This window comes from Phaenicophaeus curvirostris, unplaced genomic scaffold (assembly GCF_032191515.1).
Source record: "Phaenicophaeus curvirostris isolate KB17595 unplaced genomic scaffold, BPBGC_Pcur_1.0 scaffold_51, whole genome shotgun sequence".
Classification (NCBI taxonomy): Eukaryota; Metazoa; Chordata; class Aves; order Cuculiformes; family Cuculidae; genus Phaenicophaeus; species Phaenicophaeus curvirostris.
In genome coordinates this window covers 106,357-132,198 of record NW_027206674.1, presented here as the reverse complement: position 1 = coordinate 132,198, position 25,842 = coordinate 106,357, and the positions used below count along the sequence as shown (strand labels likewise).

Sequence of the window (25,842 nt, the reverse complement as noted above, 5' to 3'; positions counted from 1 at the left end):
CTTCATCCCTACCCCTCCTCCTCCTCCTTCTCTTCCTCCCCACCCCTTCCTCCTCCTCCTCCTCCTCATTCTCTTCATCCCCACCCTCCTCCTCCTCTTCCTCCCTATTTACTTCATCCCCACCCTCCTCCTCCTCTCCCTTCCCTCCTCCTCCTTCTCTTCATCCCCACCTCCTCCTCCTCCTCCCCTATTTACTTCATCCCCACCCTCCTCCTCCTCCTCCTCCTCTTCATCCCCCTCCCTCCTCCTCCTCCTCCTCCTCATCATCCTCCCCTCCCTCCCCTCCTCCTCATTCTCTTCATCCCCACCCTCCTCCTCCTCCTCCTCGTCCTCCTCCTCCTCCTCCTCCTCTTCATCCCCACCCTCCTCCTCCTCCCCTATTTACTTCATCCCCACCCTCCTCCTCCTCCTCCTCCTCCCCTATTTACTTCATCCCCACCCTCCTCCTCCTCCTCCTCTTCATCCCCACCCTCCTCCCTCCTCCTCATTTTCTTCATCCCCACCCTCCTCCTCCTCCTCCCCTATTTACTTCATCCCCACCCTCCTCCTCCTCCTCCTCCTCCTCCTCCTCCTCCTCCTCCTCTCTCCTCCTCTTCCTCTTCATCCCCTCCCTCCTCCTCCTCCTCATTCTCTTCATCCCCACCTCCTCCCTCCTCCTCATTCTCTTCATCCCCACCCTCCTCCTCCTCTCCCTCCCCTATTTTCTTCATCCCCACCCTCCTCCTCCTCCCCTATTTACTTCATCCCCCCCATTTACTTCATCCCCACCCTCCTCCTCCTCTTCCTCCCCTATTTACTTCATCCCCCACCCTCCTCCTCCTCCCCTATTTACTTCATCCCCACCCTCCTCCTCCTCTTCCTCCCCTATTTACTTCATCCCCCCTCCTCCTCCTCCCCCCCATTTACTTCATCCCCACCCTCCTCCTCCTCCTCGTTCTCTTCATCCCCCCCCCCCATTTACTTCATCCCCCCCTCCTCCTCCTCCCGCCATGGCAGCTCTGCAGCTGCTGCCCCCCCTCATCCTGGCGCTCGCAGGTAACCGGGGGGGGGTCCCCAGGGACCCCCCTTAAGGTTTGGGGGGGGGGTGGGACACACCCCGAGATCCCCAAGACCCTTAGTGTTGGGGGGGGGGACCCCAAGGACCCCAGGGACCCTTCATGCTGGGGGGACCCCAAAGACCCTTAATGTTGGGGGGGGGGCTTGGGGGGACCCTTGATATTGGGGTGACAAGGACCCTCAGTGCTGGGGGGGACCCCAAAAACCAGAGGGGACCCTTAATGGGGGGGGGGGGCACCCCAAGGACCTCAGGGACCCTTAATATTGGGAGGGGGCCAAGGATCCTCAGTGCTTGGGGGGGACCCCAAGAACCTCAGGGGGCCTTAATGGGGGGGGGGGTCACCCCAAGATACCCAAGACCCTTTGTGCTGGGGAGGGGGGGAACGAGACAGGGGGACCCCAATGTCCTCAGGGTCCCTTAACGTGGGGGGTGGGTTTGGAGGGGGGGGGTCTCAGCCCACTTTGGGGGGTCCCAGGGCCCCCCCAGAGCAGGGATCGAGGTCTTGGGGGGGGGGGGGTGGAGGTTGGGGGGTCTGGAGGTCTTGGGGGGGGGTCTGGAGGTTTTGGGGGGGTGGGTCTGGAGGTCTGGGGGGGGTGGTCTGGAGGTCTTGGGGGGGTCTGGAGGTCTTGGGAGGGGTCTTGAGATCTGGGAGGGGTGTGGAGGTCTTGGGGGGTGTCTGGAGATCTGGGGGGGCCTGGGGGGGGTCTGGAGGTCTAAGCGGGGGGGGTCTGAAGGTCTTGGGGGTGGGTCTGGAGGTTTGGGGGGGTCTGGAGGTCTGGGGGGCAGGTCTGGAGGTCTTGGGGCAGTCTGGAGATCTGGGGGGGTCGTCTGGCGGGGTCTGGAGGTCTTTGGGGGGGTCTGGAGGTCTGAGGGGGCAGGTCTGGAGGTCTTGGGGGTGTCTGGAGGTGTTTGGGGGGGTCTGGAGGTCTGGGGGTGGGTCTGGAGGTCTGGGGAGGGTGTGGAGGTCTGGGGGGGGGCAGGTCTGGAGATCTGGGGGGGGCGTCTGAGATCTGGGGGGGTCTGGGGTCTTGGGGTGGTGTGGAGGTCTTGGAGGGTGTCTGGAGGTCTGGGGGGGGTCTGGGGGTCTTGGGGTGGTGTGGAGGTCTTGGAGGGTGTCTGGAGGTCTGGGGGGGTCTGGGGAGGGGTGTGGAGGTCTTGGCGGGGGTCTGGAGGTCTTGGGGGGGGTCTGGAGATCTGGGGGGTCTAGAGGTCTGGGGGTGTTGGTCTGGAGGTCTTGGGGGCGGGTCTGGAGGTCTAGAGGGTGTGGAGGTCTAAGGGGGGGGCCTGAAGGTCTTGGGGGGGTATCTGGAGATCTGGGGGTGGTCTGGGGAGGGGTCTGGAGGTCTTGGGGGGGTGTGGAGGTCTTGGGGGGGTGTCTGGAGGTCTGGGGAGGGGTCTGGAGGTCTTGGGGGGGGTGGAGGTCTTGGAGGGTGTCTGGAGGTCTGGGGGTGGGTCTGGAGGTCTTGGGGGGGGTCTTGAGATCTGGGGAGGGGTGTGGAGGTCTTGGGGGGGTCTGGAGGTCTGGGAGGGGGTCTGGAGGTCTTGGAGGGGGTGTAGAGGTCTTGGAGGGGGTGTAGAGGTCTTGGTGGGGGGTCTGGAGGTTGGGGGTGGGGTGTTGTGTAGGTTTTGGGGTGCTGGGGCTGAGCCGACGGGGGTCGCCGCGGGGGGGCTCTCGCAGGGGCCGCCGGGGCCAGGTGGACGGTGGGGGCTTGGCCGCGGGTGGCCGTGGTGCCCTTCGGCGGCTCCGTGTCCGTCAACTGCAGCCGCGGCGCGTGCCCGGGGGGCAACGGGACCTTGGGGCTACGAACCCCCCTCCCCGTGGCCACCGGGGCCGCCGGACGCCGCTGGAAAACTTCCGGCTCCTCAACGTCACCGAGTGGGACCCGGGGAGCGTCACCTGCCACGGGCGCTGCGGCCGCGCCGAGGCCAACGCCAGCACCGCCATCATCGTCTACCGTGAGCGCCGGGGCTCGCCGGGGGGCTAGCGGGGGTGGGGAGATGGTTGCCGCCTCCCGGGTGGCCACCTGGGATGGTTTCACGGTGGCCACCACTGGTGGGTGGGTGGTGGCCACCTCCAGGGTTGGTAGAAGGGGTGATGGGCTTCATGAGTGGCCACCACGGATGGTTGGATGGTTGCCACCTCCAGGATTGATAGAATGGTTGGTGGGCATCTTGAGTGGCCACCACTGATGGTTTGATGGTTGCCACCTCCCGGGTTGCTAGAATGGGTGGAGGGCATCATGAGTGGCCACTATGGATGGTTGGATGGTTGCCACCTCTAGGCTTGCTAGAATGGGTGATGGGCTTCATGAGTGGCCACCATTGATGGCTAGATGGTTGCCACCTCCAGGGTTGATAGAACGGGTGAAGGACTTCATGAGTGGCCACCACTGAAGGTTGGGGTGGTGGCCACCTCTAGGCTTGCTAGAATGGGTGGAGGGCATCATGAGTGGCCACCACTGATGGTTCGATGGTTGCCACCTCCAGGGTTGCCATAGCAGGTGCTGAGTGGCCACTATGGATGGTTGGATGGTTGCCACCTCCAGGGTTGTTAGAATGGATGAAGGACTTCATGAGTGGCCACCACTGGTGGTTGGATGGTTGCCACCTCCAGGGTTGCCATAGCAGGTGCTGGGTGGCCACCACTGATGGGTGGCTGGTTGCCACCTCTGGGCTTGCTAGAATGGGTGGAGGGCATCATGAGTGGCCACCACTGAAGGTTGGGTGGTGGCCACCTCTAGGCTTGCTAGAATGGGTGGAGGGCATCATGAGTGGCCACCACTGGTGGTTGGATGGTTGCCACCTCCAGGATTGATAGAACGGGTTGAAGGACTTCATGAGTGGCCACCACTGAAGGTTGGGTGGTGGCCACCTCCAGGCTTGCTAGAATGGGTGGAGGGCATCATGAGTGGCCACCACTGATGGTTCGATGGTTGCCACCTCCAGGGTTGCCATAGCAAGTGCTGAGTGGCCACTATGGATGGTTGGATGGTTGCCACCTCCAGGCTTGCTAGAATGGGTGATGGGCTTCATGAATGGCCACCACTGATGGTTCGATGGTTGCCACTCCAGGATTGATAGAATGGGTGAAGGACTTCGTGAGTGGCCACTATGGATGGTTGGATGGTTGCCGCCTCCAGCTTGCTAGAATGGGTGATGGGCTTCATGAATGGCCACCACTGATGGTTGGATGGTTGCCACCTCCAGGGTTGCTAGAATAGGTGATGGGCTTCATGAGTGGCCACCACTGATGGTTCGATGGTTGCCACCTCCAGGATTGATAGAATGGGTGAAGGACTTCGTGACTGGCCACCATGGATGGTTGGATGGTTGCCACCTCTAGGCTTGTTAGAATGGGTGAAGGACTTCATGAGTGGCCACCACTGATGGCTGGCTGTTGCCACCTCCAGGGCTGCTAGAATGGCTGGTGGGTTTCTTGGTGGCCACCACTGATGGCTGCTGGTTGCCACCTCTAGGCTTGTTAGAATGGGTGAAGGACTTCATGAGTGGCCACCGCTGATGGTGGGCTGGTTGCCCCCTCCAGGGCTGCCGGAGCGCGTGGTGCTGGAGCCGGTGGCGCCCGTGGCGGTTGGCGAGAGCCGTAACCTGACGTGCCGGGTGGAGGAGGTGGCTCCGGTGGGGAACCTGACGGTGACCCTGCGCCGAGGCGCCGAGACGCTGCGCACCGAGAGCTTCGGGGCCGCCCAGGGCAGCGTCTCGGGTAGCCGTCCGGCACCTGCTGGTGGCCGGCCCCGGCGACCACGGCCAGGACGTCACGTGCCACGCGGAGCTGTCCCTGCGGCCCCACGGGCCCCTCTTCGCCCGCGCCCGCCGTCCCCCTCCGCCTCTCCGTCTTCGGTGAGTTCCCAGGCCAGCCCAGTTCCCAGTCCCCAGCCCAGTCTCCGTTTCCATCCCGTCCCCATCCTAGTTCCCATCCCAGTCCCCATTCCCTTCCCAGTCCCCTTCCCAGTTCCCGTTCCCATCCCCAGCCCATCCCAGTCCCCATCCCCATCCCCATCCCAGTCCCCATCCCATCCCATCCCAGTTCCTGTTGCCAGTCCCCCATTCCCCATCCCATCCCAATCCCTCCATCCCCATCCCATCCCATTCCCATCCCCATCCATCCCAATCCCATCCCCATCCCAGTTCCCGTTCCCAGTCCCCATCCCATCCCCATCCATCCCATCCCATCTCATCCCATCTCCAACTCCATCCCATCCCACCCATCCCATCCAACCCCATCCCATCCCCATCCCATCCCCATCCCCATCCCCATCCCCATCCCCATCTCCATCCCCACCCCATCTCCATCCCCATCCCCATCCCCCATCCCATCCCCATCCCCATCCCATCCCATCTCCACTCCATCCCCATCTCCATCCCCATCCCATCCCATCCCAGTCCCGTTCCCAGTCCCCATCCCATCCCCATCCATCCCACTCATCCCATCCCCATCCCCATCCCCATCCCCATCCCCATCCCACCCCACCCCAACCCATCCCCATCCCCATCCCCATCCCATCCCATCCCAACCCCCATCCCCATCCCATCCCCATCCCCATCCCCATCCCCATCCCCATCCCCATCCCATCCCCATCCCCATCCCCATCCCCATCCCCATCTCCATCCCCATCCCCATCCCCATCCCCATCCCCATCCCCATCCCATCCCCATCCCCATCCCCATCCCCATCCCATCCCCATCCCCATCCCATCCCCATCCCCATCCCCATCTCCATCCCCATCCCATCCCCACCCCATCCCCATCCCCATCCCCATCCCATCCCCATCCCATCCCCATCCCCATCCCCATCCCCCACCCATCCCCATCCCCATCCCCATCTCCATCCCCATCCCCATCCCCATCCCCATCCCCATCCCCACCTCCATCCCCATCCCCATCCCATCCCCATCCCCATCCCCATCCCCATCCCATCCCCATCCCCATCCCCATCCCCATCCCATCCCATCTCCATCTCCATCCCCATCTCCATCCCCATCCCCATCCCCATCCCCATCTCCATCTCCATCCCCATCTCCATCCCCATCCCCATCCCCATCCCCATCCCCATCCCCATCCCCATCCCCATCCCCATCCCATCCCCATCCCCATCCCCATCTCCATCCCCATCTCCATCTCCATCCCCATCCCCATCCCCATCCCATCTCCATCCCCATCCCCATCTCCATCCCCATCCCCATCCCCATCCCCATCCCCATCCCCATCCCCATCCCATCCCCATCCCCATCCCCATCCCCATCCCCATCTCCATCTCCATCCCCATCCCCATCCCCATCCCCATCCCCATCCCCATCCCCATCCCATCCCCATCCCCATCTCCATCCCCATCCCCATCCCCATCCCATCCCCATCCCCATCTCCATCCCCATCCCCATCCCCATCCCATCCCCATCCCCATCCCCATCCCCATCCCATCCCCATCCCCATCTCCATCCCCATCCCCATCCCCATCCCATCCCATCCCCATCCCCATCCCATCCCATCCCCATCTCCATCTCCACCCCATCTCCATCCCATCTCCACCCCACCCCACCCCATCTCACCCCATTCCCATCCCCATGTCCCCCCTAGACCTGCTCCCGGCTCCCACCTGGGCATCTCCTCATCCTCCTGGCATCCCGAGGAGGGTCCGGCCTCCGGCTTCCTCTCCCCGGCACCGCGCGGCTGGGGGCTCCAGGCCCCGGTGACGCCGCGTCCCCGCAGCCCTCCCCGAGCCGCCCCAGCTCCGGGCTCCCAGCCACCTGGAAGCCGGCACCACGGGCACCGCCAGCTGCCGGCTCGCCGGCGCCTTTCCCACCGGCGACGTCCGCTTCACCATCACCCTGGCGCGGCAGAGCCTCAACTTCACCGTCTCGGCCGCCGGCGACGTCCTCACCGCCCTCACCAAGCTGTCCCCCGGCACGCCGGGACGCCAGGAGCTCAGCTGCACCGCGGCCGTGGCCACGGCGGTGCGGACGGCACGGACGGAGCTCCACGTCTACCGTAAGGCACCGGGCGCGGCACAACCGGAGCACAGAGCCCGTCCGGAAATCCTGGTGGACACCTAACGTCTTCCCGTAGGTTTCCCGGCACCGATCCTGGAGCTGAGCCCGGCTTCGGCACCGGCCGGCAGCGAGGTGGTGGTGCTGTGCCGTGCCGGGGAGGCCAACCGCACCAAGAATTCCAACCACACCAGGGATGATGCCAACCACACCAGGGATGATGCCAACCACACCAAGGATGATGCCAACCACACCAGGAATTCCAACCACACCAGGAATTCCAACCACACCGGGGATTCCAACCACACCGGGGATTCCAACCACACCAGGGATGGTGACCAAACCAGGGATGATGACCAAACCAGGGATGGTGACCACGCCGGCGATGGTGACCACTCCGGTGATGCCAACCAGAGCAGGGATGATGCCAACCCCACCGGGGATGATGCCAAGCAGCCCAGGGATTCCAACCACACCAAGAATTCCAACCCCACCGGGGATTCCAACCCCACCGGGGACGATGGTGATGACCACGCCAAGAATTCCAATCCCACCGGGGATTCCAACCCCACCGGGGACGACGGTGATGACCACGCCAAGAATTCCAACCCCACCGGGGATTCCAACCCCACCAGGGATGATGATGATGACGACCACGCCAAGAATTCCAACCCCACCGGGGATGATGATGATGATGATGACCCCACCAAGAATTTCAACCACACTGGGGATTCCAACCTCACCAGGGCTGGTGACCCTGCGGCTCTCCGGCTGCAGCTCCGCGATGCCGATGGGACCCTCCTGGCCGAGGGGCGGCGGTCGCGCTTGGAGCTGCGGTTGGTGACCCGGCGCGAAGACGACGGGCGGGAGTTGAGCTGCGGGGCCAGCTTGGCCGTGGGCAACGACGCGGTGACCAAGGAAGCCACCGGCCGGCTCGCCGTGCTCTGTGAGCGGCTGCTCCCGGCGCTGCCGAAGGGGATATTGGGGTCGGGGGGGTGGGTGGATGGTGAGTCCATGGCACCGGGTGGAGGTGGGAGACGCCGAGCGGAGCAGTTGATGCTCCTCAGGAGGTTGAGGGACAGCTCAGAGGGGGCTTGGAGCAACCGGAGCTGGTGGGAGGCGAGGATCTGGTACCCCCAGATGCCACCTCTGGTAGCCCTAGATCTCCATCCCATCCCTGGTACCCCCAGATCCTTGGGAGCACCACGATCACCCTCAGATATCCACCCCATCCCTGGTACCCCAGATCCCATCCCATCCCTGGTGCCCCTAGATCCCATCCCTGGTACCCCCAGATCTCCATCCTATCCCTGGTACCCCCAGATCTCCGTCCCACCTCTAGTACCCCCAAATCCCTTCCCAATCCTGGTACCCCCAGATCCTTGGGAGCACCACAACCATCTCTAGATCTCCATCCCATCCCTGGTACCCCCAGATCCTTGGGAGCACCACGACCACCTCTAGATCTCCATCCCCTCCCTGGTGCCCCCAGATCCCCTCCCTGGTGCCCCCAAATCCCATCCCTGGAGCCCCCAGATCCCATCTGTGGTGTCCCCAGATCCTTGGGAGCACCACTACCATCCCTAGATCTCCATCCCCTCCCTGGTGCCCCCAGATCCCCTCCCCGGTACCTCCAGATCCTTGGCCAGCACCATCACCACCCCTAGATCTCCATCCCCTCCCTGGTGCCCCCAAATCCCCTCCCTGGTACCTCCAGGTCCCATCCCCAGTGCCCCCAGATCCTTGGGAGCACCACTACCGTCCCTAGATCTCCATCCCCTTCCTGCTGCCCCCAGATCCCCTCCCTGGTGCCCCCAGATCCCCTACCTGGTACCTCCAGATCCCATCTGTGGTGTCCCCAGAGCCTTGGGAGCACCACTACCACCCCTAGATCTCCATCCCATCCCTCGTGCCCCCAGATCCCATTCCTGGTACCCACAGATCCTTGGCCACCACCACCACCACCCCTAGATCTCCATCCCATCCCTGGTACCCCCAGATCAGGTAGGATTCAGAACCAGACGGGCTTTGAGGTCCCTTCCAACCCAAACCATTCCCTGGTTCCCCTTCCATCCCTTCCAGACGTGCCGGAGATGTCCCCAGCCTCCTGTCCCACCAACCGCACGTGGCTGCGTGGCACGCGGGAGGCTCTGTCGTGCGGCGCCGCCGGCAACCCGGCTCCCACCGTCGTTTGCACCAGGAACGGCGTCACCGTCCGCACCGACGAGCCGGAATTGGTCACCCGGGCGCGAGCCGGAACCTACCGCTGCGAGGCCACCAACCGCCTGGGGACACGGAGCCGCCTGGTCACCGTCCGCGTGGAGTGTGAGTGGTTGACCAAGCGTCGCCTTCTCTTCTGGGGGGGAGCTGGATCTGCTGGAGGGGTTTGAGGTTCTCCAGAGGGATCTGAGCTGGTTGGATCCATGGGCTGAGACCAAGGGGATGAGGTTGGAGCAGGACCTTGGGGCACAACGACCCTGGGCAGCTCCAGCCTAGGAGGAGTCTGGCTGGAAAGGGCCTGGAGGAGAAGGACCTGGGGGGGTTGGTGGGACACGAGGATGTGGAGGCTCTGGAGCGAGTGCAGAGAAGAGCAACGAAGCTGGGGAGGGGGCTGGAGAAGAAGAGGAGCGGCTGAGAGAGCTGGGGGGGTTCAGCCTGGAGAAGAGGAGCCTGAGGGGAGACCTCCTTGCTCTTTCCCTGCAAGGAGCTGGTGGAGAGGAGGGAGCTGGGCTCTTCTCCCCAGGGCCAGGGGCCAGGCCGAGAGGGAACGGCCTCGAGCTCCACCAGGGGAGGCTCAGGATGGGACATCAAGAACTTCTTCATGGGAAGGGTTATTGGTCACTGGGACAGGGAGGGGGTTGAGTCCCCTGCCCTGGAGGGGTTGAAGGGCCGGGTGGACGAGGTGCTGAGGGACACGGGTCGGTGATTGATGGGGACGGTTGGCTGATCCGTTGGGTCTCTTCCAACGTGGTGGTTCCATGCTTCCAACCCAAGACGAGCCCGTCCTGACGGAGCGAGGCTGCCCCTCGCACCAGATCTGGGTGGAAGGGGAACAGCAGGAGCTCTCGTGCCGAGCCGATGGAGACCCCCCGCCCAGCACCCGCTGTGCCCGTGACGAGGGTCCCCCCCGCCCCCGCGGCGCCCGGGTCGTTAACCGCACCGACGCCGGGAGCTACGTCTGCCGGGCCACCAACAAGCACGGGGCGGCCACCCGCAGCGTCACCGTCACCGTGGAGTGTGAGGGATGGGGTGGAGATCGAGGGGTGATGGTGGTGGCCAAGGATCTGGGGGTGGGATGGGATCTGGGGGTACCAGGGATGGGATCTGGGGTACCAGGGATGGGATGGAGATCGAGGGGTGATGGTGGTGGCCAAGGATCTTGGGGTGGGATGGGATCTGGGGGCGCCAGGGATGGGATGGAGATCTGGGGGTACCAGGGATGAGTTAGACATCTGAGAGTGATGGTGGCAGCCAAGGATCTGGGGGTGGGATGGGATCTAGGGGTACCCGGGATGGGATCTGGGGGCACCAGGAGTGGGATGGAGATCTAGGGGTGATGGTGGTGGCCAAGGATCTGGGGGTGGGATGGGATCTGGGGGCACCAGGGATGGGATGGAGATCTGGGAGTGATGGTGGTGGCCAAGGATCTGGGGGTGGGATGGGATCTGGGGGTGCCAGGGATGGGATCTGGGGACACCAGGGATGGAGTGGACATCTGGGGGTACCAGGGATCCAAGGATGGGATGAGAATCTGGGGTTACCAGGGATGGGATGGGAATCTGGGGGTGCCAGGGATGGGATCTGGGGGTACCAGGGATGGGATGGAGATCTGGGGGTGATGGTGGTGGCCAAGGATCTGGGGGCACCAGGGATGGGATGGAGATCTGGGGGTACCAGGGATCCAAGGATGGGATGGGAATCTGGGGTTACCAGGGATGGGATGGGAATCCGGGGGTGCCAGGGATGGGGATGGAGATCTGGGATGGACCATCTTGGGGTCCCCCCATCCCCTCGCAGACGAGCCCAGCCTCGGCGAAGAGGGGTGCCCGTCGCGGCAGCTCTGGGTGGAGGGGACGCCGGGGGAGCTGCCATGCGCCGCCTCGGGGAACCCCCCGCCCCACGTCGCCTGCGCCAAACTGGGGGACCCCCCGGACGCCCCCGAGCCGGCCAACCCCAACGTCACCCGCGCCCACGCCGGCACCTACCAGTGCCGGGCGACCAACAGCCGCGGCTCGGCCCTCCGCAACGTCACCGTCACCGTCGAGTGTGAGCGCGGGGAGCACGGGGTGGGGCAGAAAAGGGGGTTCAGGGGCAAAAAAAGGGGGCGTCGGGGGCAGAAAAAGGGGATTGGGGGGAGAAAAGGGGGATTTGGGGGCAGAAAAGGGGGTTCAGGGTCAAAAAAAGGAGGGGTCGGGGGAGAAAAGGGGGATTTAGGGGCAGAAAAGGGGGTTCAGGGTCAAAAAAAGGGGGATTGGGGGGCAGAAAAGGGGGATTTGGGGCAGAAAAGGGGGATTTGGGGGAGAAAAGGAGGATTTGGGGGAGGAAAAGGGGGATTTGGGGCAAAAAAGGGGGTTCAGGGTCAAAAAAAGGAGGGGTCGGGGGCAGAAAAGGGGGATTTGGGGGCAGAAAAGGGGGATTTAGGGGAGAAAAGGGGGATTTGGGGGCAGAAAAGGGGGACTTGGGGGAGGAAAAGGGGGTTCAGGGTCAAAAAAAGGAGGGGTCGGGGCAGAAAAGGGGGATTTGGGGGCAGAAAAGGGGGATTTGGGGGCAAAAAAGGGGTTCAGGGTCAAAAAAAGGAGGATTTGGTGGCAGAAAAGGGAGATTTGGGGGAGAAAAGGGGGTTCAGGGTCAAAAAAGGGATTGGGGGGCAGAAAAGGGGGATTTAGGGCAGAAAAGGGGGATTTGGGGGAGAAAAGGGGGATTTGGGGGCAGAAAAGGGGGATTTGGGGGCAAAAAAGGGGGTTCAGGGTCAAAAAAAGGAGGGGTTGGGGGCAGAAAAGGGGGATTTGGGGGCAGAAAAGGGGGTTCAGGGTCAAAAAAAGGAGGGGTTGGGGGCAGAAAAGGGGGATTTGGGGGCAGAAAAGGGGGTTCAGGGTCAAAAAAAGGAGGGGTTGGGGCAGAAAAGGGAGATTTGGGGGAGAAAAGGGGGTTCAGGGTCAAAAAAAGGAGGGGTCGGGGGCAGAAAGGGGGGATTGGGGGGCGGAAAAGGAGGATTTGGGGGAGGAAAACAGGGATTTGGAGCAGAAAAGGGGGATTTGGGGGCAGAAAAGGGGGATTTGGGGGAGGAAAACGGGGATATGGAGCAGAAAAGTGGGATTTGGGGGAGGAAAAGGGGCATTTGGGGGCAGAAAATGGGGATTTGGGGGAGGAAAATGGGGATTTGGGGGGCAGAAAAGGGGGATTTGGAGCAGAAAAGGGGATTTGAGGGCAGAAAAGGGGGATTTGGGGGCGGAAAAGGTGGATTTGGGGGTGGAAAAGGGGGATTTGGGGGACAGGAAAGGGGGATTTGGGTCAGAAAAGGGGGATTTGGTGCTGAAAAGTGGGATTTGGGGGCAGAAAAGGGGGTTTTGGGGGCAGAAAAGGGGGATTTGGGGGTGGAAAATGGGGTTTTGGGGGTCAGAGAAGGGGGATTTGGGGCAGCAAGGGGGGTTTCAGCGGGTTTCGGTGCCGTGGCGGTGCAGACGCCCCCGGCGCGGTTACCCTCCGGGTCTCGCCCTCGCCCACCGTCCCGCGCGGCGCCAGCTTCAGCGTCGAGTGCCTGGCCGAGGGCTCCCCCAGCCCCACCTACTCGTGGCAGCTCCCCCCGGCCCCCAACCTCCGCGTCGCCCCCGATAACCGCACCGTCACCGTCACCGGCGCCGCCGCCGCCGCCAACCGAGGCCTCTACACCTGCACCGCCACCAACCGGCACGGCCGGCGCGCCGGGAGCGTCGAGGTCCGCGTTGACGGTGAGATTGGAAGGGGGTCTTGGTGTTGGGGGGGGGTTGAGGTGGCATCACCGACCCCCGCCGCGGCGTCACCGGCGCCGCCGTGTGCCGCAGAGACCCGGTTGGCGCTGCTGGCGGCGTTGGGCTCGCTGGGAGCCGTCACCGCGGTGGGTTTGGCGGCCGCCGGCGGCTACTACCTGAAGACCACGGCGTGCAAGAAAGGCGAATACAACGTCCGCGACGCCGAAGGCTCCTCGGAAGCCGCTTGTCTGCACCGGCACCGGCACGACCGCGGCGGCGAGATTTACGGCATCCAACTCACCCAACCCTGAGCGGGAAGCACGGGGAATCTCGCTTGAGGGAGGGGCCCTGGGGGCCCCCGACCCTGATCTGGGGGGGGAATTGGGGAGAATTTGGTGGTTTGGTTGGGTTTTTGGTGGTTTGGTTGGGTTTTTGGGGGGTTTTGGTGGGTTTTGTTGACTTTGGTGGGTTTTTGGTGAGGTTTTGGGTGGGTTTCGTTGAGTTTTTGGGGGTTTGGGTGGGTTTTGTTGACTTTGTTGGGTTTTTGGTGTGGTTTTGGGTGGGTTTCGTTGGGTTTTGGGTGGGTTTCGTTGAGTTTTTGGGGGTTTGGGTGGGTTTTGTTGAATTTGTTGGGTTTTTGGTGCAGTTTTGGGTGGGTTTCGTTGGGTTTTGGGTGGGTTTCGTTGAGTTTTTGGGGGTTTGGGTGGGTTTTGTTGAATTTGTTGGGCTTCTGGTGGGGTTTTGGGTGGGTTTCATTGGGTTTTTGGTGGTTTTCGTTGGTTTTTTTGGGGTTTGGGTGGGTTTTGTTGAATTTGTTGGGTTTTTGGTGCGGTTTTGGGTGGATTTCATTGGGCTTTTGGTGGTTTTGGTTGGGTTTTTTGGGGTTTTTGGTGGGTTTTGTTGACTTTGTTGGGGTTTTGGTGCGGTTTTGGGTGGGTTTCATTGGGTTTTTGGTGGTTTTCCTTGGGTTTTGGTCATTTTTGTTGATTTGGGTTGGTTTTGGGTTGGTTTGCAGTGGGTTTTGTTGGTTTTGGTTGGGTTTTGGTGTTTTTTGTTGGTTTGGGTTGGGTTTTGGTGGTTTTTGGTTGGGCTTTTTGGTGGGTTTTGGTGATTTTTTGGTGGGTTTTAACCCTTTTGGTGCTGCACCGAAGGCGGCGCAGCCGCAACTCAGGGGGGGATGCTCGGGGAGGGCCCGTGAGCAGCACCCAATAAAGATCATTCCATTTGGAAGGAGAACCTGCTTGGGGAAGGGGGACCTCAAGGGTCCATCCGTGTCCATCTCATCATGATGGGGCTTGGGGGGCCCTTGGGGTCCTTCCCTGCCCCACATGACGCTGCGGCCCTGGGTTTGGGGTCCCTTGGGGGCCAGGGGACCCAAGCCCCACCCCGTGTCCCCACCCAGGACCCCCAACCTCCTCCCCACAGCCCCCCCCAAAGCCACCAGTGATGCCACCAAGACCCAACCAAGCTCTGGATCCCATGGGGAGATCCCAGGGCCACCACGGGAAGCCCTGGCTGATGTCCCCAAGCCCCATCAGGTGTCCCCAAGCCCCATCTCATGTCCCCAACCACCTCCAGGACCCCCATCCTCCTCCCCCCACCTTCCACCAAAGCCACCAGTGATGCCACCAAGACCCAACCAGGCTCCAGCTCCCAATTCCACCCCCGTCCCCCCAAGTGACAGGTGACACCGAGACACACGGAGCTGCCACCAGCACCTTTTAATTGTCCCCGAGGCACCAGCCAGGACCCCACCACCCCCACCGCCCCCTCGTGTCCCCCGAGCTCCTCGTCTCCATCACCTCCTGGTGCTGGTGGCCGGGTGACATCGCTCCCCGCACTGGGGACACTGGGGACGGGGGGTCTTGCCGGGGACGCTCCAGCAGCGCCGGCACCGCAGCCGGTACTTCTTGTACCTACAAGGAACGGATCCCACTAAAGCCACCAGTGATGCCACCAAGACCCAACTGAGCTTTGGGTCCCACTGGGAGATCCCAGAGCCACCGTGGGAAGCCCTGGCTGGTGTCCCCAAGCCCTGGATGATGTCCCCAAGACCCATCAGGTGTCCCCAAGACCCATCCAGGACCCCCAACCCCCTCCCCATGGATCCCACTAAAGCCACCAGTGATGCCACCAAGACCCAACCTAGCTCTGGATCCCACTGGGAGACCCCAGAGCCACCGTGGGAAGCCCTGGCTGGTGTCCCCAAGCCCTGGATGATGTCCCCAAGCCCCATCAGGTGTCCCCAAACACCTCCAGGACCCCCAACCCCCTCCCCATGGATCCCACTAAAGCCACCAGTGATGCCATCAAGACCCAACTGAGCTTTGGGTCCCACTGGGAGATCCCAGGGCCACCGTGGGAAGCCCTGGATGATGTCCCCAAGCCCCATCAGGTGTCCCCAAGCCCCATCAGGTGTCCCCAAACACCTCCAGGACCCCCAACCCCCTCCCCATGGATCCCACTAAAGCCACCAGTGATGCCATCAAGACCCAACTGAGCTTTGGGTCCCACTGGGAGATCCCAGAGCCACCGTGGGAAGCCCTGGCTGGTGTCCCCAAGCCCTGGATGATGTCCCCAAGACCCATCAGGTGTCCCCAGACACATCCAGGACCCCCAATCTCCTCCCCATGTATCCCACTAAAGCCACCAGTGATGCCACCAAGACCCAACTGAGCTTTGGGTCCCACTGGGAGATCCCAGGGTCACCGTGGGAAGCCCTGGCTGGTGTCCCCAAGGCCCATCAGGTGTCCCCAACCACCTCCAGGACCCCCAACCTCCTCCCCACAGCCCCCCCCCAAAGCCCCCAGTGATGCCTTCAAGACCCAACCGAGCCCCGTGTTGGGATCCAGTGGGTGCCGCGAGGTTCCTGGGGAGCCGGGGAGGTCCCCATGGATTTGGGGGGGGGGTCCCCCAAGGCGAGGAGGGGGTCCCCGTCCCCTACCTGATGCCGCAGGCGTTGCAGAGGGGGGTCCCGTTCTCGGCCGCTCGCCAGAGGGGGGTGCGCCGCGTCTTGCAGGAGGCGCAGCGCTTGCTCCCTGCACCGAGACACCCCAAAATTTTAAAGGGGGGGTTCGGTTGGGGGGGGGGGGTGGGGAGGTCACACCAGCCCCCCAAAACCCCCTAAAGGGTCCCCCAAATCTTACCCTGAGCGAGGGGAGCTTCGTCCTCTGAGCTGCTGCCCGCGCCGGGGGGGGCACTGGGGGGGCTGCACCCCCAAATCCGCCTGGGAGTCCTGGGGGAGTGGGAATTGGGGGGGGGGGGGGGTGTCAGGGAGTCCCCAAGAATGGGGACCCCCCAAAGGGAATGGGGGGACCCCAAGGAATGGAGGGGGGGGGGGTCACGAGGGAATGGGGACCCCCAGAATGGGAGGGGGACCCTAAGGGAATGGGGAAATGGGGGGACCCCCCCCCACCTCCAAGAATGGGGACACCTCCCCGGGGAACGGGGACCCCAAGGAAAGGGGGGGACCCCAAGGGAACGGGGGGGGGGGGACCCCAGAATGGGGAGGGAACCCAAGGGAATGGGGGGGGACAGGGAAAGGGAGGGACCCCCAGAATGGGGGGGGGGGGGTGACCCCAAAAGAATTGAGGGGTCAACAAGGAATAGGGGGGGACCCCTAGAATGGGGGTGTCAGGGAAAGGCAGGGACCCCCAGGATGGGGTGGGGGGGACCCCAAGTGATTGGGGGAAAGGGGGGGGACCCCAAAGGAATGGAGGGGACCCTCAGGATGGGGGGGAACCCCAAGGATGAGGGGGGGAACCCAAGGATGAGGGGGGGAACCCAAGGATGAGGGGGAAAGGAGAGGGACCCCAAGGGAATAGGGGGGGACCCCTAGAATGGGAGGGGGGACCCCAAAGGAATGGGGGGTCCCTCAGGATGGGGGGGACCCCAAGGATGAGGGGGGGAACCCAAGGATGAGGGGGGTCAACAAGCAATAGGGGGAAAGGAGAGGGACCCCAAGGGAATGGGGGGGGGGGGACCCTAGAATGGGAGGAGGGACCCCTAAGGGAATGGGAGGGGGACCCTCAGAATGTGGGGGGCACAGAATAGGGGGGGACCCCAAGGATGGGGGGGGGACCCCAAAGGAACAGGGGGGGACCCCAAGGGAATGAGGGGGTTCAACAAGGTACTAGGGGGAAAGGGGGGGACCCCAAGGGAATGGGGGGGACCCCAAGGGGACGGGGGGCAATGGGGGGACCCCCAGGGGTTTTGGGGGGCCCCCCCGGGGGTTACCTGTGGCAGCGGGCGCTGATGCGGAGGCCGGGGGGGTCCCCGAGGCGCAGCCCCAGCTGCAGCGTCACCCCCCGAAAATGGGGGTTCCAGCGCTCGGCTCCGCGCTGCGGGGCCGCCGGCTTGCGCCCAGTACCGGGACTGGTGCCACTGGGGCCCTTACTGGTGCCATTAGTGCTGTTACTGGTGCTATTGGTGCCGTTACTGGTGCCGTTACTGGTGCTGGTGTTACTGGTGCCGTTACTGGTGTTACTGGTGCCGTTACCGGTGCCGTTACTGGTGTTACTGGTGCCATCGTCGTTGTTGATGCTGCTACTGGTGCCATCGTCGCCACCGTTACTGGTGCCGTTACTGGTTCTGGTGTCGCTCTCAGCACCGTTACTGGCCCCAGTGCCCTTACTGGTGCCCCTACCAGTGCGGGGACTGGGACTGGTGCTGGCACCAACGCTGTTACTGGTCCCATTATCAGTGCCCATACTGGTCCCAGTGCCGTTACTGGTGCTGTTGTTGCTATTGATGCCGTTACTGGTGTTACTGGTGCCGTTATCGGTGCCGTTACTGGTCCCAGTGCCGTTACTGGTGCTGCTGGTGGTGATCTTACCAGTACCAGTGTTGCTACTGGTGCCACTATCAGTGTTGTTACTGGTCCCAGTGCCATTACTGGTGCCATTACCATTATCCATGCCATTATCGGCTCTGTTACTGGTCCCAGTGCCAATATCCATGGCGTTATTGGTGCCATTACTGGTCCCAGTGCCATTACTGGTGCCATTATCGGTGCTGTTACTGGTCCCAGTGCCATTACTGGTGCCGTTATCAGTGCTGTTACTGGTCTCAGTGCCAATATCCATGGCATTATTGGTGCCATTACTGGTCCCAGTGCCATTACTGGTCCCAGTGCCATTACTGGTGCCGTTATCGGTGCCATTACTGGTCCCAGTGCTGTTACTGGTGCCGTTATCGGTGCCGTTACTGGTCCCAGTGCTGTTACTGGTGCCGTTATCGGTGCCGTTACTGGTCCCAGTGCTGTTACTGGTGCTGATATCAGTGCCGATACTGGTCCCAGTGCCGTTACTGGTGCCATTATCCATTCCATTACTGGTCCCAGTGCCATTACTGGTGCCGTTATCCATTCCATTACTGGTCCCAGTGCCGTTACTGGTGCCATTATCCATTCCATTACTGGTCCCAGTGCCATTATTGGTGCTGTTACCATTATCCATGCCGTTATCAGTGCCGTTACTGGTCCCAGTGCCGCTACTGGTGCCATTATCCATTCCATTACTGGTCCCAGTGCCATTACTGGTGCTGTTACCAGTGCCATTACTGGTCCCAGTGCCATTATCAGTGCCGTTGCTGGTCCCATTGCTGTTACCGGGGCTGTTACTGGTCCCAGTGCCGTTTCCAGGGCTGTTACTGGTCCTGTTGCTGGGGCTGTTACTGGTCCCAGTGCCATTATCAGTGCCGTTACTGGTCCCATTGCTGTTACCGGGGCTGTTACTGGTCCCAGTGCCGTTGCCGGGGCTGTTACTGGTCCCAGTGCGGCTCCATGCCAGGTGCCGGCACTGGGAGCTGATGAGGCCGAGGATGTCGGGGTTCGGGGGGGTCCCGGGGGGCTCCAGGGGCTCCTGCAGGAGAGCGAGAGGCGCCCCGGGGGGGCACGGGGGCAGCGGGGGGGCCGGGACCCCCAGCCTGAACGGGGCCGCGTTAGGGACCCGCCGCCCAGTTCATCCCAGTGCTCCCAGTTCCCTCCCTCCCAGCCCATCCTGGTCCCGGAGCTCCCAGTTCTCCCCATCCCAGACCATCCCAGTGCTCCCAGTTCCCCCCAGCCCAGCGCTCCCAATTCTTCCCGCTCTCCCCAGCCCAGTGCTCCCAGTTCCTTCTATCCCAGACCATCCCAGTGCTCCCAGTTCTCCCAGCTTCCCCCATCCCAGGCCATCCCAGTGCTCCCAGTTCTCCTGGTTCCCCACCACCAGCCCATCCCAGTGCTCCCAGGGCCCTCCATCCCAGCACTCCCAGTTCTCCTGGTTCCCCCCATCCCAGACCATCCCAGTGCTCCCAGTTCTCCCAGTTCCTCCATCCCAGACCATCCCAGTACTCCCAGTTCTCCCGGTTCCCCCCATCCCAGACCATCCCAGTGCTCCCAGTTCTCCCAGTTCCTCCATCCCAGGCCATCCCAGTGCTCCCAGTTCTCCTGGTTCCCCCCATCCCAGACCATCCCAGTGCTCCCAGTTCTCCCAGTTCCTCCATCCCAGACCATCCCAGTACTCCCAGTTCTCCCGGTTCCCCCCATCCCAGACCATCCCAGTGCTCCCAGTTCTCCCAGTTCCTCCATCCCAGACCATCCCAGTACTCCCAGTTCTCCCGGTTCCCCCCATCCCAGACCATCCCAGTGCTCCCAGTTCTCCTGGTTCCCCCATCCCAGCGCTCCCAGTTCTCCCAGTTCCCCCCATCCCAAACCATCCCCGTGCTCCCAGTTCTCCCGGTTCTCCCCATCCCAGTACTCCCAGTTCTCCCAGTTCCCCCATCCCAGACCACCCCAGTGCTCCCAGTTCTCCCAGTTCCCCCCTGCCAAACCATCCCAGTGCTCCCAGTTCTCCCAGTTCCCCCCCTCCCAGCCCATCCTGGTCCCAGTTCTCCCAGTCCCCCCCTCCCAGCCCATCCCAGTGCTCCCAGTTCTCCCGGTTACCCCCAGCCCAGCCCATCCCAGTACTCCCAGTTCCCCCATCCCAGACCATCCCAGTGCTCCCAGTTCTCCCAGTTCCCCCCCTCCCAGCCCATCCTGGTCCCAGTTCTCCCAGTTCCCCCATCCCAGACCATCCCAGCACTCCCAGTTCTCCCAGTTCCCCCATCCCAGACCATCCCAGTGCTCCCAGTTCTCCTGGTTCCCCCATCCCAGCGCTCCCAGTTCTCCCAGTTCCCCCCATCCCAAACCATCCCAGTGCTCCCAGTTCTCCCGGTTCTCCCCATCCCAGTGCTCCCAGTTCTCCCAGTTCCCCCATCCCAGACCATCCCAGTGCTCCCAGTTCTCCCAGTTCCCCCCCTCCCAGCCCATCCTGGTCCCAGTTCTCCCAGTTCCCCCATCCCAGACCATCCCAGCACTCCCAGTTCTCCCAGTTCCCCCATCCCAGACCATCCCAGTGCTCCCAGTTCTCCTGGTTCCCCCATCCCAGCGCTCCCAGTTCTCCCAGTTCCCCCCATCCCAAACCATCCCAGTGCTCCCAGTTCTCCCGGTTCTCCCCATCCCAGTGCTCCCAGTTCTCCCAGTTCCCCCATCCCAGACCATCCCAGTGCTCCCAGTTCTCCCAGTTCCCCCCCTCCCAGCCCATCCTGGTCCCAGTTCTCCCAGTTCCCCCCTCCCAGCCCATCCCAGTGCTCCCAGTTCTCCCGGTTCCCCCATCCCAGCACTCCCAGTCCCCGCCTCCCAGCCCATCCCAGCGCTCCCGGTTCCCCCCGGTCCCCGCTCTCACCGGCGGGGGGGGCTCGGGGGGGTCTCCGGTTCCAGGAGCAGCCGCCGCAGCAGCGCGAAGTCCGGCGGTTCCCCCTCCACGAACAGCGGCTCCGGGGACCCCCCCGGGAACGGCACCGGCACCGGGGACCCCGGGACCGACCCCCCCACCGGCTCCGACCCCCCCATCAGCATCGGGTCCACCGGGACCGACCCCGGGACCGGGACCGACCCCACCGGCTCCAACCCCGCCATCAGCATCGGATCCACCGGGAGCACCGGGACCGGCTCCATCCCCACCGGGAGCGGTTCTGATACCGGGACCGAGACCGACTCCATCCCCCTCAGCACCGACACCGGGACCGGCTCCATCCCCACCGGCTCCGGTAACGGGACCGACCCCACCGGCTCCGACCCCCCCATCAGCACCGGATCCACCGGGAACTGCGGCTCCGGGACCGACACCGGGACCGGCTCCATCCCCACCGGGACCGGCTCCCTCCCTCCAGGACCGATTCTGATACCGGGACCGACTCCATCCCCCTCAGCACCGGGACCGGGACCGGCTCCATCCTTCCCGGGACCGGCTCCATCCCCACCGGGACCGACACCGGGACCGACACCGGGACCGGCTCCATCCCCCCCGGGACCGACACCGGGACCGACACCGGGACCGGCTCCATCCTCCCCAGGACCGGGACTGGGACCGACACCGGGACCGACTCCATCCTCCCCAGGACCGGGACCGGCTCCATCCCCACCGGCTCCGGTAACGGGACCGGGACCGACTCCATCCCCCCCAGACCGACACCGGGACCGGCTCCCTCTCTCCCGGGACCGATTCTGATACCGGGACCGGCTCCATCCCCCCCGGGACCGACACCGGGACCGGCTCCATCCCCCCCGGGATCAGGACCGGGAGCGGCTCCCTCCCCCCCGGCTCCGGTTCTGGTCCCGGTCCCGGTCCCGGTCCCCCCCCCCCACCTGTCCCGGTGCCCTCCCAGCCCCAAACTGGTTTCAGCTGCGCGGTGGGAGGGGGGGGGGGGGGGAGGGGGGAAGGGGCGGGGGGGGGGAGGGGGAACCTTACACCCTGACCCCCCCCCCTCCCTCCGTGACCCCCAAAACGGGGACACCCCCCCCCAACCCCGGTGACCCCCCTAAATGGGGACACCCCCCAACCCCCCGGACCCCCCCAAACCCCACTGACCCCCAAAACAGGGACCCCACCCCCAACCCCACTGACCCCCCCCCAAAACGAGGACCCCCAAACCCTACTGACCCCCCCAAACCCCACTGACCCCCCAATATAGGGACCCCCCCAACCCCACTGACCCCCCAAAACAGGACCCCCCCCCAAACCCCACTGACCCCCCAATATAGGGACCCCCCCAACCCACTGACCCCCCAAAACAGGGACCCCCCCCCCAAACCCCACTGACCCCCCAATATAGGGACCCCCCCAACCCCACTGACCCCCCAAAACAGGGACAACCCCCCAAACCCCACTGTCCCCCCCAAAACAGGGACCCCACCCCCAACCCCACTGACCCCCCCCCAAAACGGGGACCCCCCCAACCCCCCGGACCCTCCAAAACGGGGGACCCCCCCCAACCCCCCAGATCCCCTCAAACCCCACTGAACCCCAAAACGGGGACCCCCCCAACCCCCCAGATACCCCCCAACCCCACTGACCCCCCCCAAAACGGGGACCCCCAAACCCCACTGACCCCCCCAACCCCCACTGACCCCCCCTAACCCCACTGACCCCCCAAAACGGGGACCCCCAAACCCCACAGACACCCCCAAACCCCACTGACCCCCCCCAAAACGGGGACCCCCAACCCCCCAGACCCCCCGAACCCCACTGACCCCCCAAAACGGGGACCCCCCCCAACCCCCCAGATCCCCTCAAACCCCACTGACCCCCCAAAACAGGGACCCCCCCCAACCCCACAGACCCCCCCGAACCCCACTGACCCCCCAAAACGGGGACCCCCCCAACCCCCCAGTCCCCCCCAAACCCCACTGACACCCCCCAAAACGGGGACCCCCACCAAACCCCACTGACCCCCCAAAACAGGGACCCCCCCCAACCCCACTGACCCCCCAAACCCCACTGACCCCCCAAACCCCCCAACCCCCCCCAATGGATGCCCCCCCCCCCCAAAAAAACCAGTGACCCCCAAAAAAAAACCAACCACACACTTTTTATTCCCTCGTTACCCCCCATCCATCAGTTTTGGGGGGGCGGGGGGGAAGGTTTTGGGGTGCCCCCCCAATTACCACCCCCATCCAGCAGCTTCACGGGGTGGGGGGGGGTGTGCCCTCGTTTTGGGGGGACCCCCGTTTTTGGGGGGCTCAGTGGGGTTTGGAGGGGCTCAGTGGGGTCTGAGGGGGGGGTCCCTGGTTTTGGGGTGCCCTGTCTGTTTGGGGGGGTCCCCGTTTTTGAGGGGGGGTCCCCATGTTCTGGGGTGTCAGTGGAGTCTGAAGGGGGGGTCCCCATTTTTTGGGGTGCTCAGTGGGGTTTGGGGGGCTCAGTGGGGTCTGAGGGGGGGGTCCCTGTTTTTGGGGTGCTCTGTCTGTTTGGGGAGGTCCCCATTTTTGGGGGGGGCTCAGTGGGGTCTGAAGGGGGTCCCCGTTTTTGGGGGGTGTCTCCATATTTTGGGGTGCTCAGTGGGGTTTGGGGGGCTCAGTGGGGTCTGAGGGGGGGGGTGTCCCCGTTTTTGGGGTGCCCTGTCTGTTTTGGGGTGGGTCCCCGTTTTTGGGGGGTGTCCCCATTTTTTGGGTGCTCAGTGGGGGTCTGAAGGGGGGGGTTCCCCATTTTTTGGGGTGTCAGTGGGTTTGGAGGGGCTCAGTGGGGTCTGGGGGGGGGTCCCTGTTTTTGGGGTGCTCAGTGGGGTCTGGGGGGGATGTCCCTGTTTTTGGGGTGCCCTGTCTGTTCTGGGGGAGTCCCCAGTTTTGGGGGGGGGTGTCCCCATTTTTTGGGGGGCTCAGTGGGGTCTGAGGGGGGTCCCCATTTTTGGGGGGGTCCCTATGTTTTGGGGTGCTCAGTGGGGTTTGGAAGGGCTCAGTGGGCTCTGAGGGGGGGGGTGTCCCCATTTTTGGGGTGCCCCGTCTGGTTTGGGGGGGGTCCCTGGTTATTTTGGGGGGGGTCCCCATGTTTTGGGCTGCTCAGTGGGGTTTGGAGGGGCTCTGTGGGGTCTGAGTGAGGGGTCCCCATTTTTGGGGTGCCCTGTCTGTTTCTGGGGGGGGGTCCCCATTTTTGGGGGGTCAGTGGGGTTTGGGGACGTGGCCGTCGACGTAGAAGTTGCGCGTGAGCCGCGGCAGCGCGATCGTCGCCCCCTCGAGCGCCGGCGTCACCGCGATCTGGCAGCCGAGCCGCGAATTCTCCTGCAGCAGCGGCGCCTGGTCCAGCAGATCCTCCTCTCTGGGGGGGGGGGAATAAATTGGGGGGGGGGGGGCACCCCAAAATTTTGGGGGGGGCCCGGGGTTTAGGGGGGCTCCTGGGGCTCAGAAAGTGGAGGAGGAGGAGGTTGGGGGGGGATTTGGGGGTGATGGGGGGGTCTAAGGGGGGGGCTGAGGGGGGGTTAGGGGTTCCCGAGGGGGGGTGACATTAATTTAGGGGGGCACCCCCAAAATTTTGGGGGGGTTGCTGGGTGTAAAGGGGCTCCTGGGGCTCAGAAAGTGGAGGAGGAGGAGGTTAGGGGGGATTTGGGGGTGATGGGTGGGATTTGGGGGTGATGGGGGGCGTCTAAGGGGGGGTCTGAGAGGGGGTTAGGGGTTCCCGAGGGGGGGGTGACATTAATTTAGGGGGACCTCAAAAATTTGGGGGGGGTCGCTGGGTTTAGGGGGGCTCCTGGGGCTCAGAAAGTGGTGGAGGAGGAGGTTGGGGGGGTGATTTGGGGGTGATGGGGGGGTCTAAGGGGGGGCCTGAGGGGGGGTTAGGGGTTCCCGAGGGGGGGTGACATTAATGTAGGGGAGCACCCCAAAATTTTGGGGGGTTCGCTGGGTGTAGGGGGGCTCCTGGGGCTCAGAAAGTGGAGGAGGAGGAGGTTAGGGGGGGATTTGGGGGTGATGGGTGGGATTTGGGGGTGATGGGGGGCGTCTAAGGGGGGGTCTGAGAGGGGTTAGGGGTTCCCGAGGGGGGGTGACATTAATTTAGGGGGGACCTCAAAATTTGGGGGGGGTCGCTGGGTTTAGGGGGGCTCCTGGGGCTCAGAAAGTGGTGGAGGAGGAGGTTGGGGGTGTGATTTGGGGGGTGATGGGGGGGTCTAAGGGGGGGGCTGAGGGGGGTTAGGGGTTCCCGAGGGGGCTGTGACATTAATGTAGGGGGGGCACCCCAAAATTTTGGGGGGTTCGCTGGGTGTAGGGGGGCTCCTGGGGCTCAGAAAGTGGAGGAGGAGGAGGTTAGGGGGGGATTTGGGGGTGATGGGGGGGTCTAAGGGGGGGCCTGAGGGGGGGTTAGGGGTTCCCGAGGGGGGGGGTGACACTAATTTAGGGGGGACCTCAAAAATTTGGGGGGGGGGTCGCTGGGTTTAGGGGGGCTCCTGGGGCTCAGAAAGTGGAGGAGGAGGAGGTTAGGGGGGGATTTGGGGGTGATGGGGGGATTTTGGGGTGATGGGGGGGTCTAAGGGGGGGGCTGAGGGGGGGGTTAGGGGTTCCCGAGGGGGGGGGTGACATTAATGTAGGGGGGCACCCCAAAATTTTGGGGGGGTTGCTGGGTGTAAAGGGGCTCCTGGGGCTCAGAAAGTGGAGGAGGAGGAGGTTAGGGGGGGATTTGGGGGTGATGGGGGGTCTAAGGGGGGGCCTGAGGGGGGGTTAGGGGTTCCCGAGGGGGGGTGACACTAATTTAGGGGGGACCTCAAAAATTTGGGGGGGGTCGCTGGGTTTAGGGGGGCTCCTGGGGCTCAGAAAGTGGAGGAGGAGGAGGTTGGGGGGTGATTTGGGGGTGATGGGGGGGTCTAAGAGGGGGGCCTGAGGGGGGGTTAGGGGTTCCCGAGGGGGGGTGACATTAATGTAGGGGAGCACCCCAAAATTTTGGGGGGTTCGCTGGGTGTAGGGGGGCTCCTGGGCTCAGAAAGTGGAGGAGGAGGAGGTTAGGGGGGATTTGGGGGTGATGGGGGGGTCTAAGGGGGGGCCTGAGGGGGGGTTAGG

At 63.8% G+C, this 25,842-nt stretch overlaps 2 protein-coding genes across 3 annotated transcripts in view; one reads left to right on the top strand and one right to left on the bottom strand.

The window, feature by feature from the left end:
* The first annotated feature begins 925 nt into the window (after positions 1 to 925).
* Positions 926 to 13,411, top strand: ICAM5 (intercellular adhesion molecule 5). Its single transcript, XM_069881487.1, is given in 13 exon segments — positions 926 to 1,035; positions 2,736 to 2,903; positions 2,906 to 3,013; positions 4,602 to 4,777; positions 4,779 to 4,886; positions 4,888 to 4,915; positions 6,782 to 7,060; positions 7,139 to 8,005; positions 9,142 to 9,384; positions 10,054 to 10,296; positions 11,077 to 11,325; positions 12,741 to 13,007; positions 13,101 to 13,411. Coding segments are annotated over 13 exon segments (3,000 nt in total). The 5' UTR covers positions 926 to 989; the 3' UTR covers positions 13,319 to 13,411.
* A 9,922-nt stretch (positions 13,412 to 23,333) lies between these two features.
* FDX2 (ferredoxin 2) overlaps positions 23,334 to 25,842 on the bottom strand; it is a 4,732-nt gene continuing 2,223 nt past the window's right edge. Inside the window, exons 4-5 of one of the 2 annotated variants that reach the window (XM_069881517.1) lie at positions 23,949 to 24,115; positions 23,334 to 23,847 (exon numbers count right to left, since the gene is read on the bottom strand). In XM_069881517.1, the coding sequence (XP_069737618.1) occupies positions 23,959 to 24,115 (157 nt within the window). In that variant the 3' untranslated portion in view covers positions 23,334 to 23,847; positions 23,949 to 23,958. Of the gene's footprint in view, positions 24,116 to 25,842 lie in introns of both variants that reach the window. The other variant, XM_069881516.1, reaches the window with a different exon arrangement.